This window comes from Colius striatus, chromosome 1 (assembly GCF_028858725.1).
Source record: "Colius striatus isolate bColStr4 chromosome 1, bColStr4.1.hap1, whole genome shotgun sequence".
NCBI classification, from domain to species: Eukaryota; Metazoa; Chordata; class Aves; order Coliiformes; family Coliidae; genus Colius; species Colius striatus.
Genome location: NC_084759.1, coordinates 142,145,772 through 142,158,144, shown reverse-complemented (window position 1 = coordinate 142,158,144; position 12,373 = coordinate 142,145,772). Strand labels below are relative to the sequence as shown.

General features: G+C 36.9%; 1 protein-coding gene across 3 annotated transcripts in view; it reads left to right on the top strand.

Moving 5' to 3' along the window:
* Positions 1-12,373, top strand: part of ERC1 (ELKS/RAB6-interacting/CAST family member 1) — a 300,129-nt gene that overhangs the window by 263,217 nt on the left and 24,539 nt on the right. For all 3 annotated transcript variants that reach the window (XM_062010118.1, XM_062010103.1, XM_062010110.1), the window contains one exon: positions 4,128-4,229. In XM_062010118.1, coding sequence (XP_061866102.1) covers positions 4,128-4,229 — 102 coding nt within the window. The remainder of the gene's footprint in view (positions 1-4,127; positions 4,230-12,373) is intronic.

Genomic DNA, 12,373 nt, shown 5'->3' with positions numbered 1-12,373 from the left:
TTTTTTCTTCTAATATAACTGCCTACTATTAACAAGGGATAGGGCAGAGGCCAGGGTTAAATGATGAGAAGTAAGAAAGGCATGAAAAATAAGTGTTATTAGAGAGGCAGGACAATTGCAGAAGTTCTAGGGGAATAAAAAAAGGAGGATGGGCAAGATCTAATAGTATTAGAGTGTAGTCTAATATATCACCAGAGAAAGTTGGGTTTTTTTAGGTACAATACACTTGCAAATGTTATGCTTTAGACCTGCAGTTCACAGATTCTGGTCTGCAGACCTCTTGTGGCAAGTTCTCCACAGTCATTCCTGGCTTCCAGTAAGGATCTTGAGAGTATGCTATGGCTCCATAGTAATTTTGAGGATTGACACTAGGCTAAAGGATTTGGGACTATTCTTTTGTATGGTGATTACTGGGAGACCGAAGAGTGTTGTTAAGGGCTTTGACAAGGTGTGGGGTTTTGGAGGAGGGGATATGATTGGAGGGCAAGGAATAAGGTTATGAAATCTGTTTTGTCAAAGAAATAACAAACCTTCTGGAGAAGCACCAAGAGAGCTATTGAGTTGCAGTTTTGTCCTGTTGTTTTCATTCTAGCATTTTATCTGCACTTGCATGAAGAAGGTGCCTGTAATGGCACATGGTATTTTTTGAGCAAAATTTGGTTCTGGCATCCAGTTCTTATCATCACTAGTTCTGCTTACAAGCTCTGGAGGTTTTAGACAAAAGCACTCCCGACACAACCAACTTGTCTGCGCTGCTCATTTATTTTCTCACAGGACACAGTGGTTAAACCACTTTGTTGTTCATACTTTTTACAGTGATGTAGAAATGTTTGCCCTAAGAACTGAGCCATAACCTCATAAGGTGGGAGTAGATTGTATGATAGCACCATGACAAAGCAGTTCAGGACTGCAGGATGTCGGAGTGGTTCCCCACAGTAAAGTAAACGGTTTATTTTTAAATCATTGCAGCAGCCACATGCTCTAGAAATTTCCATGCCTTTGAACACTTTTTTCTTTCTGGAGAGGAGCAATAGGAGAGAAACAGAGTTCATGTATTTTCAGTTGTTTTTAAAGCTTCCAATGAGAAGCTCATCAGTTAGTATTCCAGTCTTAAGGAGAAGCTTTTTATTTCTATGTTTGACATAAAGAGAATTAGAAAAATGTGATAACATTACATTATATATTAATTTTGCAACACTGCTTAGAATGTTAATGTTAGAAAAATAAACTGTAGTGGTGCCCATCAGGAAACAAACTGCTTTTCTTCCATCTGTTGATTTTTTTTTTCCTAATTCCAATGATACATGTGTAAATTAGTTCCTGTAGTGCAATCACAATGATGATTTTGTTGTTTACTTGCTAAGACTTGTGTATCACAAACATGAACTCTTACATTAACAGCAAGAGCAGTGGAAGCTCAGGTTGAATTAAAGAGGAAATACAGAAAATGTCTTTCTAGGTGTGTGATCCTAAATGATTGTCATCAGAGGGATGCTGCAGAGGTTGTTCTGGGTTAATATATTCAAAGGACTGTAGCTGACCCAAGTAGCTAAGTCATATTTAGCAACTAGGAGGAATTTTGGAACTTAACTCCGTCTTCTTTTGAAAACTCCAGTCTTGATAACTGTAAAATTATATGAAGATGGAAAGCCCAAATAGTAAGGATTACAGTGTATTTAGATTGGAGTGAACCTCTGTGTCTAACCACCTACTGAGAGCATCACTAACTAGAGCAGCTTGCTCAAGGCCTTATCTGGTCACATTTTCAGTATCTGCAAGGATGGAGATGCTGCAACCGCTTGGCAGCCTATGTTGGTTTTTGATCATCCTCATTATGGAAAGAATTTTCCTGATATATAACAAGAATTTTCTGTGTTCCAATTTACATCCATTGTCTCTTGGCCTGTCCCCTCCAGGAAGAGTGTGGCTTCATCTTCTCTATTTTCTTCTATCAAGAAATTTAAGAAGCCTTTTCTTTTTCAGCCTAAACCAACCCAATTCTCTCAGCTTCTTCTCATACCTCCTGCCAAGTATTAGTAGTAGGTTATGCTACTTGACGTTAAGTGTCAGAAGTACACAACCTCTTCAATTCCACTTCAGAATTTTTTTTCTGAGAGATACTGTGCTTTAAATGTTTAGATCTTTATATTCTCCTCTTCCTGTATTAGCGTTAACATTGTTTTTTTCATTCAAACATGCTGTCTCTCTCAGGGAAGAGCTGCTTTTTGTCTCAGAAAAGCTAGTCTGCTATACTAACATCCTCCTAAACTTCTGCTTCTTGGTAGATTTTTTCCACATACATGCTCAAAGTCATTTAAGAAGTTGTTATTATCAAAACCAAAAGTTTCCAGAGAAATGTGAAATCATTTAAAATCAGTAGCTCTCATTGCAAAGAAGAAATTGTTAGAGCACCAACCTTAAAAATAATAAAATAACAAATATGGAAAAAGCACTTTTACAATAAGCTGGTTGTTTAAGTATTAATGTAGCATGTTTCAAGTAGTGATTTATGAATGATGAGTCAGACTTGGAATTCAAAACTTGTTTGACAAAAGGGAGCAAACAATATAAAGATTTAGCATGATGAAATTGCCTGTTGCTTAGGCTCAATTTACTATTAGCTTTTCTTAAATTAATCCAAAATAAAATAAAATCCAGATTCGAACCCTGGATCTTTTCTGTAACAATCTGAGTAAAGTCAAGTAGAGACTGCATTCTGAGGCTTTGAGCTGCTCGTTAAAATTAGAATTTTTAGTGAGAAACCATGCAGTTATGAAGGGGTTGAATCAACAGCTGGCGTTTTTACAGTGAGCTTTGAGCTTTCCTTTAAGACATTTCATTTTAGTGCATCTCTGATGATTTAATATGTCTAGCTATACATAATTTATTGTGTATCGTATCTAATATAGGTCTGGCTAGGCTTTTTATTTTTTGGAATACAATAATTTCACAAAGCTCAAAATGAGACTTTGTCTACCATATCAGCTGGGAAGAGAAATGCCATCAGTCTCTTTTGAGTCTGCACCATTTCTGAGTGCCCAATGACAGGGGCACCCAGATAACTTGAAGTGAAGCAGTTGATGCAGGGATGGCAGGTCACTTTGCAAGACCCTAGACCCAGCTCTCTTTTGGAGTCTCCTCTAGGCTACTTATGGTGTTATTGCTGACTCGATGGTGCTTGTAAGCTCTGCTGGGCAGGTGGAACATTTTACCTAGTTGCTTTTCTTTTCTTGTTTCTGTGTGTGTGTGTTTGTAGGTGCTTGGGAACCTCATTTCAGGATAGAATGTTAAAAGGGCTTTATTTTGCTAACGCTGTCCTTTGCAGACACAGTCATGTAGTATATTTTAGTGCTTATTTGAATTACTTACCTAGAATGGTTAGAGTGAAGTAAGGTATTCCATTTATTCTTCCACAATTTGTTTTATATTTTGTGCTTTTTAAAATGATATGTCCTCTGGAATCTGAAATTTCTGGAGGAGTTGAAGAAACATTAAGGAACTTGTTTCATATTTTGTTAATTCCTTGTTTGACTGCCTTTTTATTTTATAGATTTTTATTGTGTCAGTTTTTCTTCCAAAAGAGATAACTTTTTTATATCCTTACAGGAAGGCTTTTCTATAATTCACATTTTTCTGACCAGTCTCAGAATTTTCCTGCTCTTTGGTATATCAATTGAAAAGTGATTTACGTGTTGAAAATGGTTGGACTTCTTAAGTAATAACCTATTTTTAGCTTGTTAAAAAAAGCTTTATGTTTTGGGAGGGATTTTAACTGACTTAAGAACATCTAACTGATGGTTTCATGAAATTGTTCTCCAAATTGATGTTTGTACCTTAATCCCAAGGGTCTGTAAGAATAAATTAGTTTATTTGTACATAGATGTACAGTATAAGTTTTAAGAGGTACAAGTCAGGTAAGCCACTTAATTGCAAAACTAATTTGGCCTCAAAGGGATGTAGGAATGTGTCTCCCCAGTTTTACCAATTCTCTACTGTAATGTTTTATGCATGTGTCTTATTTTTTTCCTTGGATTTTGGATGTGCAGAATAGCATAAATATCGTACTCCCCTTAGTCCCTGTGATCACGTTAGAAGATAGACTGACATTCTTCTATTTTTTTTAATAGACTCAGAATCGTATGAAGCTGATGGCTGACAACTATGAGGATGACCACCTCAAATCCTCATCCCATTCCAACCAAACCAACCACAAGCCCTCCCCTGACCAGGTAATGTCTCTCTCCTTTTTTTTGCTTTTAAAGTAATTTTTACTATGGGTGGTGATTATTTTGAGTCACTTGTAATTTTCCCTGACATGCTTGCAGTACCTTGGAACAGAAATGGCATTCCAGGGTGCAGTTATAAACCAGAAATGGATGCTGCCATTGTGCCAGCTTTGTTGAAAACTCCTGAAATGCGAACAAACAGTTTCTGGTACCAAGCTGTTATTAAGTGGGTGGAGAAGAGGAGGCAGACAATGAAAGGGAAGAAAGAAATGTTCCTCTCTTAAAATGCAAGACTGGAGTCCTGTCTGGCATTTTAAAGTTTAGTCACTCAGGTTTACTGCTTGAGTGTGTCCAGGAGTGTTTCTTGTCTTCAGTAGCAGGAAATCACGCTCCAGGATCAGCTTTCTGATCTATGGATTGCATACGAGCAGTTCCCTTCATTTCCCATGAGGAAATCCTGGCCTCTGTGCCAAATGAGCACAGACTGCTCCCTCACAAACTCAATGGGCCGTGAACTGAAGGAAAATCAATTTACCATCTCCAAGGCAGTGAGGAGCCTCCTGTGTCATTTGCAAAGCACAGCCGTGTGCTTGATAACTATCGGAGAGATTACCTATCCCTTGGGTAGCTCAGAAAATGCCAACATAATTGCATATCCCATGTTGTAATCTCATCCATTCCGGTTTAATTAAAATATTTGTGATCATTAATCACTGCCTTGACAAACTGAAGGAATGTTTGGCACTCCGCTTTGCCCTCTAGCTCATCTAGAAATTGCTGAGATCTGAAAGAAGGCATCTTAACTCTGCACTTCCATGCACCAACCTAGTGATATGCAGAAATTATGAGTAAAGTCCAAGAGGAAAACAGCAAAAAACAATTACATATTCACCTTGCAAAGAAATATCCTTAAAAATCTCTTTTTATGTCCATCAGAAGACAATAAGGGGTACATACAAAGGAATGAATTAAAATAAAGTCATTTTGAATGTAGCTCCCTTTTTCATCTTAATACCCTCCTGCACTATAAATTGACTGGCTTGAATTTTCTGCAATGTTTTGGAAAAATGTTGGTCTTATCTTCTTCAGGACAGTGCAATTGTTAATAATGCCAATTAAATGGTTTTCCTAATCATAAATTGGAGGAAATGTTAGATGTCTGTTGTTTCTACACTGCAAGCCTGTAGAGAAATGAAGCCATTTCCAGAATGTGACTGTAGTACCTCGTTGCAAATGAATGCAGCACAGCATTCATGGATTAAATGAAAAGATAAAATGTAAAGAAAAGATAAAATTTAAACATTTAAGGGCATTCTTGCAAAGACCTCACAGAAGAGGGTGATCAGGGGCAGAGGGAGGGGGGAGGGTCTGGTTGCACCTTGCCTTTGCATAGGAGCATTTTAAAAGCTGAGGAAGCCTACGTGCGAGCAGAGGAAGCTGTATCTCAGGGTGGCTCAGAATATCACGAAAGGAATTAAACACTTTGAACTACTGTTTGTACTTACATATGTGCTTTTAATACTAACCAACTCTTTTATCTCGTTCCCATGCTGCTCTGGGGCCTTTCTCCCATTGCCACCTCTGCACTCCTAGGATGAGGAGGAGGGTATTTGGGCATAACCAGTCAGATGCTTTTAGTTCAGCCATTTTGTTCAGAACGGTGAGAATCAACTTTTCTTGCCAATAGAAAAGTTTCCAACAGTCACGCTCACATCCCTCTCCCGTGTGTTTTGTGAAACGTGGTTGTGCTCCTTCCCCCTTGCTTGCATGGTCTCTGCATGAAGGTACTTCTCGTGTGTTTATGTGTAATTTGTGATTTTCTTCTTCTAATCATCACATCATTGTTTCATTGTGTTGTGGGGAGAACTTTCCAGGGCATGTAATTGAGTTTCTATGCAAAGCAAACTCTTAATGTGTACGAGAGAACAGGAAATGTCTCTCATATCATTTATCATTGACTTCATGGAGGAAATGTTTTCAGTCGGGTTCTTTTTCAAAGCAGTTTGCACTGTAGCCAAATCGATGTATGCTTTTTCGATTCTGGTTAGTAAAGAATTTGCTCGGAGATAATGTTCCTCCTGAAGGTTTCAAGCATGTTGAGATCTGCTGCTGAGATTGCTGCCATGCATGTTGACCTAACTAGACGCAGATATTTATCAGTTCAGAATAGATGATTCTTGATATGGACCACAGGAATATAAATTTTCTGCAAATTTGAAGGCAAAGAGGAATAACCTCTTAACCTTCCCTTCTCTCTTCCATCTCCTTCCTTCTCTCAAAACAGTGGAGGAGAAATTGGTAGCTATTTGTCATTTAAAGTACATTTTGTTTCTCTATGTCCACATACACAGTTTTTTCTTTTCTGCTGACAAATTATGACCACAACTGCCATTTCCAGAAGAGGAAGCAGTACACAGGACAGAGCCCATCTCTATTCTCCAGCAAAGAAAAAAACATTCTTTACTGACCAGGACTCTTGATATAGAGCTACAAAAATCAAATATCAGATATTAGGCTACAGTACGTAGCATTCATTTATGCTTTGTAGTATCAGTTTTAAAGCAGAATAAATTTATTTGAAGTACTTAAAATATTTTAAAGGTTTGAGATGCAATGACAACATTTTAAAAGTTATACGAAACTTTTCCTTTCTTCATTTCTCTTTTTAAGAAAAAATATTTCACTTGAGTTGCCTCTCAGTTTTTCTCTGAATTTGATTCTTCCATATCAATTATTTGGAAGAAAACTCCTCTGAAAAATTCTGTAGAAATTTTGAACCCTTGCATTTCTGGAAATTATTACGTTAGATTAGATTTGTAAAATACTGAACATTAAGCTACTCTCTCATCTCTTCACGCTTGCTCAATTAACTGTAGACTTACATATCTGTTTCACTGTATAGATCCGATCCCTCTTTTCAAGTCGACCATCTGAAAAAATTAATCCAAACTTGAATTTCATGCCTTGGGGTTTGAACTGTGAAAATCTTAGCGGAAAAAAATGATAAAATGCTTCATTAATTTACACTCGCTGTTGATTTCACATTCTTTTTGAATCACTCTTGCAATGGTTGTGTGTTAGTGTATGATGTTAAAAGTTTTGGAGATAACGCTTGTAAAGATCTGCTGAAGCACAGAAATTAAACAAGAAAGATCAGGTAAGTAAATGGTTAAAAGAAAGAAGATGCTCACCGTGAAAGTCAGAATAGTTGTGATTTTCCCTGGAAAACAAACATGGAGGTCATGTAGACAGGAGTGATAGAAAGAACTTACACTTTTTTCTCCCATCCGCTGGTACATTCATTAACGTAACTGTGCTGAGAGTATAGCTTCCCTTAGTTTACTGAATTAATTGGTGATTCACATCAAATACAGCATCTCTCTCCACTTTGTACTTGAGGCATTTTCCTCAGGAAAGTATATTACAGAATATCCTAGTCAAAATAATGACGTAGACAGCATCCTTGCCGTACATCTGAGAAACATGTCAGCCTCAAGATTGCCTTGCATACATCAACAGGGAAAGTATAAAGGTGACTGATGCCCCCCAAGCCAGTTATTTCCAACAAAGTACGTGTTTTTACCATGATATTCCACATACATTCAAAAAAAAGACCTTATTCTCTTTGTGAAAGCAAAAATGTTGCAAGTTGCAGAGTCCCTAACCTGTGTGTTTTAAATTAAATGTATGTATTACAATGATGAAACAATGACCAATAGCGTAGGATTTTATGATAACTTTGTTTTTTATAGTTTCTTTAGGTCTGAGGATATAGTCACCTCTGGTCAATACTGAAGACCATCAAAATATGTACTGGAGACCATCAAAACATGTACAATAGCAAACTGCATGATTTAATTTTTCTATTTGGGAGTTTAAGGCTTTTCCCTTTCAGCATTCTAAAATTGACTGAATTTAGTATTTAATTATACTGATTCTGTACATGACAGCATTATCAGATACAGATCCCCTGAAATGGAGCACTGTGTCTGAACATGTACACCCTTCCTGTAGTTTCAGAGAACGGTAGTTTACATTTCAGTTTACAGTTCAATATAAATACCATCTTTCATCCTGAGTCTTTCCTAGCCTTTTTCTTTAGTCATGTTTCCTTTCTGTCTGCATTTCTTATGACTCCTTTTATTCCCCAGATGGAGCTCTATCCTCCTCTATATTCAAGTGTAGCATGTTTTCTCATGAGGATGACCTTTTGTCTCTCTCAGATGCTAAAGTGGCCTGGCAAATGGTTTAATTAGTTATAATTCAATTTTATCAAAAATAATATGACTTTCCACTTTATGATATCTAATACATTGGGAAGAATATGTGTATATGCCTGTGTATCTTCTTGTAGATAAGTACCATGTATGTGCTATGTGAGAGAAAGGAAGCAGCAAAACGTCCATTCATAAACTTCTCAAGCTGCTCAGTTCATGTAGATTTCTTGTGAAGCACAGCCATGCTATGAACCTGCTTCTGCCAGGGGGATTGGACTAGATGATCTCTAAAGGTCGCTTCCAACCCCTACCGTTCTCTGAGTCTATGATTCGCCTCTGCCCAGCAGAACTGAAGACTGCTTTTGTTAAATGGGTGTGGTGAACATAGGATCACAAGAAAAAAAGGTTGGAAGAATGAAAAACAATCAGATTAAAGGACACAGGGAAAAGCAAAGACAGAAAAAAAAATGCTAAGGGCGAGAACAGAGGAAGAGCAAAATTGAAACTCTGAGAACTAAGAGATTTATTCTGGTATGTAATTTATACACACTGTATGTGCATTTTTAAGTATGCATGCTATTGTAGGGCATTTTTCTTCCCATCTTCCACGGCACTGGCTTGCAGTAGGAGTGGAAGCCTAGTAGATGCTGTCACTATAGGAGCTTTCTTTTTGAGCTCATACTGTGGAAGCATTTTCTATTAACGATTGCCAGTAAATCCTGAAGTCACGGATGTGCCTGCTAAGGAGCAAAACATTTCCTTTTGCTGTGCTTAAATTCCAGGAACAAAGTCTGAAAATTAATTTTATGCATGTTAGAGTACTAGTGAAATGGCCAAAGAGCCAGGATTGAACTGGAGTGCATAAAAATTGAGAACTTGCAGGATGATGAAAATATTGGCAAGTTCATATTACCATAAAAATCTTGCAAGACAAAAAGCCTCTTCTTTGTGACATTTGAGTTTGACAAATTTTAATAGAGAAGCATTAAGTGTTGTGAGTTAACTGCTGAAGACACTAACATAATTTAACACATCTCTTAAATTCTCAGAGGTGATATCTTGTGGTGGAAAGAGGGTGTAAGTCAAAACAAGAAAATGTTTGTATCATTGAGAACTGCAAAGCAGTCAATTCAAGTATGTTTCACAGACTCCTTGTCAAAACTAGTATAAATTATAACTTGCAACATCACCAGATTACAAGTATGCATTGTGTACCAAAGACCACATTTTTAATGTTTTAATTTGACTTTGCTGAGAGTTTTTCTGTAAGCAAGAGTCATCTAAACCTAAGAACTGAAATATAGGGAGAGTCATCAATATGAAGAATGTTTAATGGATTCAGTTTGAATTTTTTAACTATACTTTTTTAATCAAAAGCTCATAATATTCCAAAAGACATCTTTGATTACTAATTGTCTCCAAAAAGAGTCTCATTTTAGAGAGTCATTTGTGATTATTAGAGTCCAATGGAGATTGAACAACATTTATGTATTATGGTTATTAGGACAAAGGTTTTAAACAGAATTATAGTAAGAACAGTAGAAACAGTTACACAGTTACGTCTCACAGAGAAGCTTAGACTAGTAGATGTGTGCAAAAATCAGCTGAGTGTTCAAGGTTGTAAGTCATGAGTTTCTAACTTGTATCTACTGAGCAATTTTATCTCACCCTTAGGAATGCCCAGGATGATCATTTGCAATTTCCTTTTTCTTGCAGAGGGGATTTTTATTACTGCATTTTACAGCTAAAAGGAAATGCACAACAAATTGACACCTGGTCAGCCAGCATATACAGTTATTCAAACAGATATAGAGCAAAGTAGCAGAAGTAGATCACAAGCAACAGTCTGAAGATCTCTAACTATTGTGCTGGTAGAGTAAGAGGGGTAGAAATAATGACATTGAGGGCAGGCTATCTCAGGACTTAATTTAACCTTTGGCACAGCTGTCAAACGCCAAGAACTTTTTGTTGAGATTGCTGCAAAACTAAAAGTGTCTCTGAGTAGTTTAAGAAGAATATTCATTTTTTATTTACATTGTTTGGTGCTTGGATTAATGTGCTCATTCCTTTTAGCAAAGTAAATATCTTATTCATGGTGAGTTCCATTTTCAAATGATTACACAGACATTCATTCAGTGCATAAATGTGATCTTTCCACAAGACATATTTTGCGCTTGCAGCATTGTAAAAAGCTGCTCATCCTACTGTCACACTTCTTTTAGATTCTTGGTATTGCCACTTGTTACACTTGTGACCTCGTAAGCCTTTTAAATACATTTATTTTCAATATGGTCTTTCTAATTGTTAGATCATGCAAAATGGTCAAAAAAGCCAAGCTTTCATGCCTGACTCATACTACAATATCATTTACTGGACACAGTACTAGACCACGATTCAGAAGATAAATTCTTTCCTGGCATCATCTCCAACCACTCACTTGTTCTCTTTCACCCTGTCTCAAATTCTCTAATTGTAAATTGAGCTGAAGTTTTTGTATAGTGGAAGTTCTGCTTGGGAAGAGTAAGTGCTAGGAAATGTTATTACACAATACTCTAAAACAGTCTTGTTACAGTGATATGATGGTGATTCTAATGCCTCATTTTGAACTTGTTCCCAAAATTATGTTAGATTTGTATTTGATTCAATTTATTAATACTTTTTCCTTTTCCTTCCAAGAACTTATTCCTTCCCAAAAGAGGGAAAATAATCCATATGTTAAACGTTTCGAGGAGCTGCCATTCCATCATGTTGAACAAAGCTCTTTAGACCACTGCCTCTTCTTCTTTACTGTCATCTTTTCGCCTCTGAAGAGTCATTTCTTCCCCTCTCTAAAAATCTACAGACTAACTGCGTAGTGGATAGTCATCTGTTATGTCTGCTACAGTTCTTCATTCATGCATATGAAAATGCAGTGAATGAATGTGTCTAATGCTTGCCTGAGAGACATACCCTGTGCAAAATTGGAAGACAGATACATGAAATAATCTCATTTTAGTTAGACATTATCACTTGGCCTGACTGAGAGATAAGATGCCAGATTTTGTCATACTGATAACAGCCAGAATTCCTCACTCCCACTTTCCAAATGGACAACCCTTTATTAAGAACCCTAATTTGATGCACTCAAGTAACGTGATGTAACTAATTAGTCATTACAAGGGCAGTGTTTTGAATACAGTTGTCTCGATAATTACAGGTCCTCCTGTACCATCAAGTTCGGGCAAGGAGAGACAAAGAGTTCATGGACTGACAATTACTGCTCTGAGGATGTACAATTCAAAATCCTGCAACAGATAACCACAGTTATCTGTTCTTTTCAGAACTTTTCAAGATTTTTTTCAGAGGATAACCTTTTTGCCTTTGGCTGTAGTAACTCTGAATAATGGAAAGCCTTTTGTAGTGACCTTCTCACTTTAGTATAAGTATCGATCTTGTTATGGTGGAGCGAATAACCTAAGTAATGCTTAATATTCTGTTTTATGATTAATCCTTTACCATTCCAATTTGGTTAACCACGCCTTTCTGTATTATTCTATACACATACTGGCATGTAATGTTTTACCCAGTAAGTACTGTTAAACTCGGATGGGTCAGCCTAGAGAAAAACGCTGTCCTTAAAATTATGGCAGCTTCTGCTTCTGGTCCTTTCTCTGTTTCTGGGAACAGTCCTTTGGCTAGCTTTGGTTTCTTTTATTACTTTGCTATCTTAATAACTATTTTATCTTTCAAGAAAATATTCTCTGTCCAAGAATCTTATATCTATGAGCACAAAAGAACTGATCTTGATACACTGTTCATCTTCTGTCTGATCCCAGAGTGATAAGACTAAGATTTCCAGATGGAATTTTGTAATCTGCAGCCCTGGGATGAATTAAGCACTCACAACAGAGGTGTAACTGGATTGTATCACTGTCTTCCTATTATTCTTAT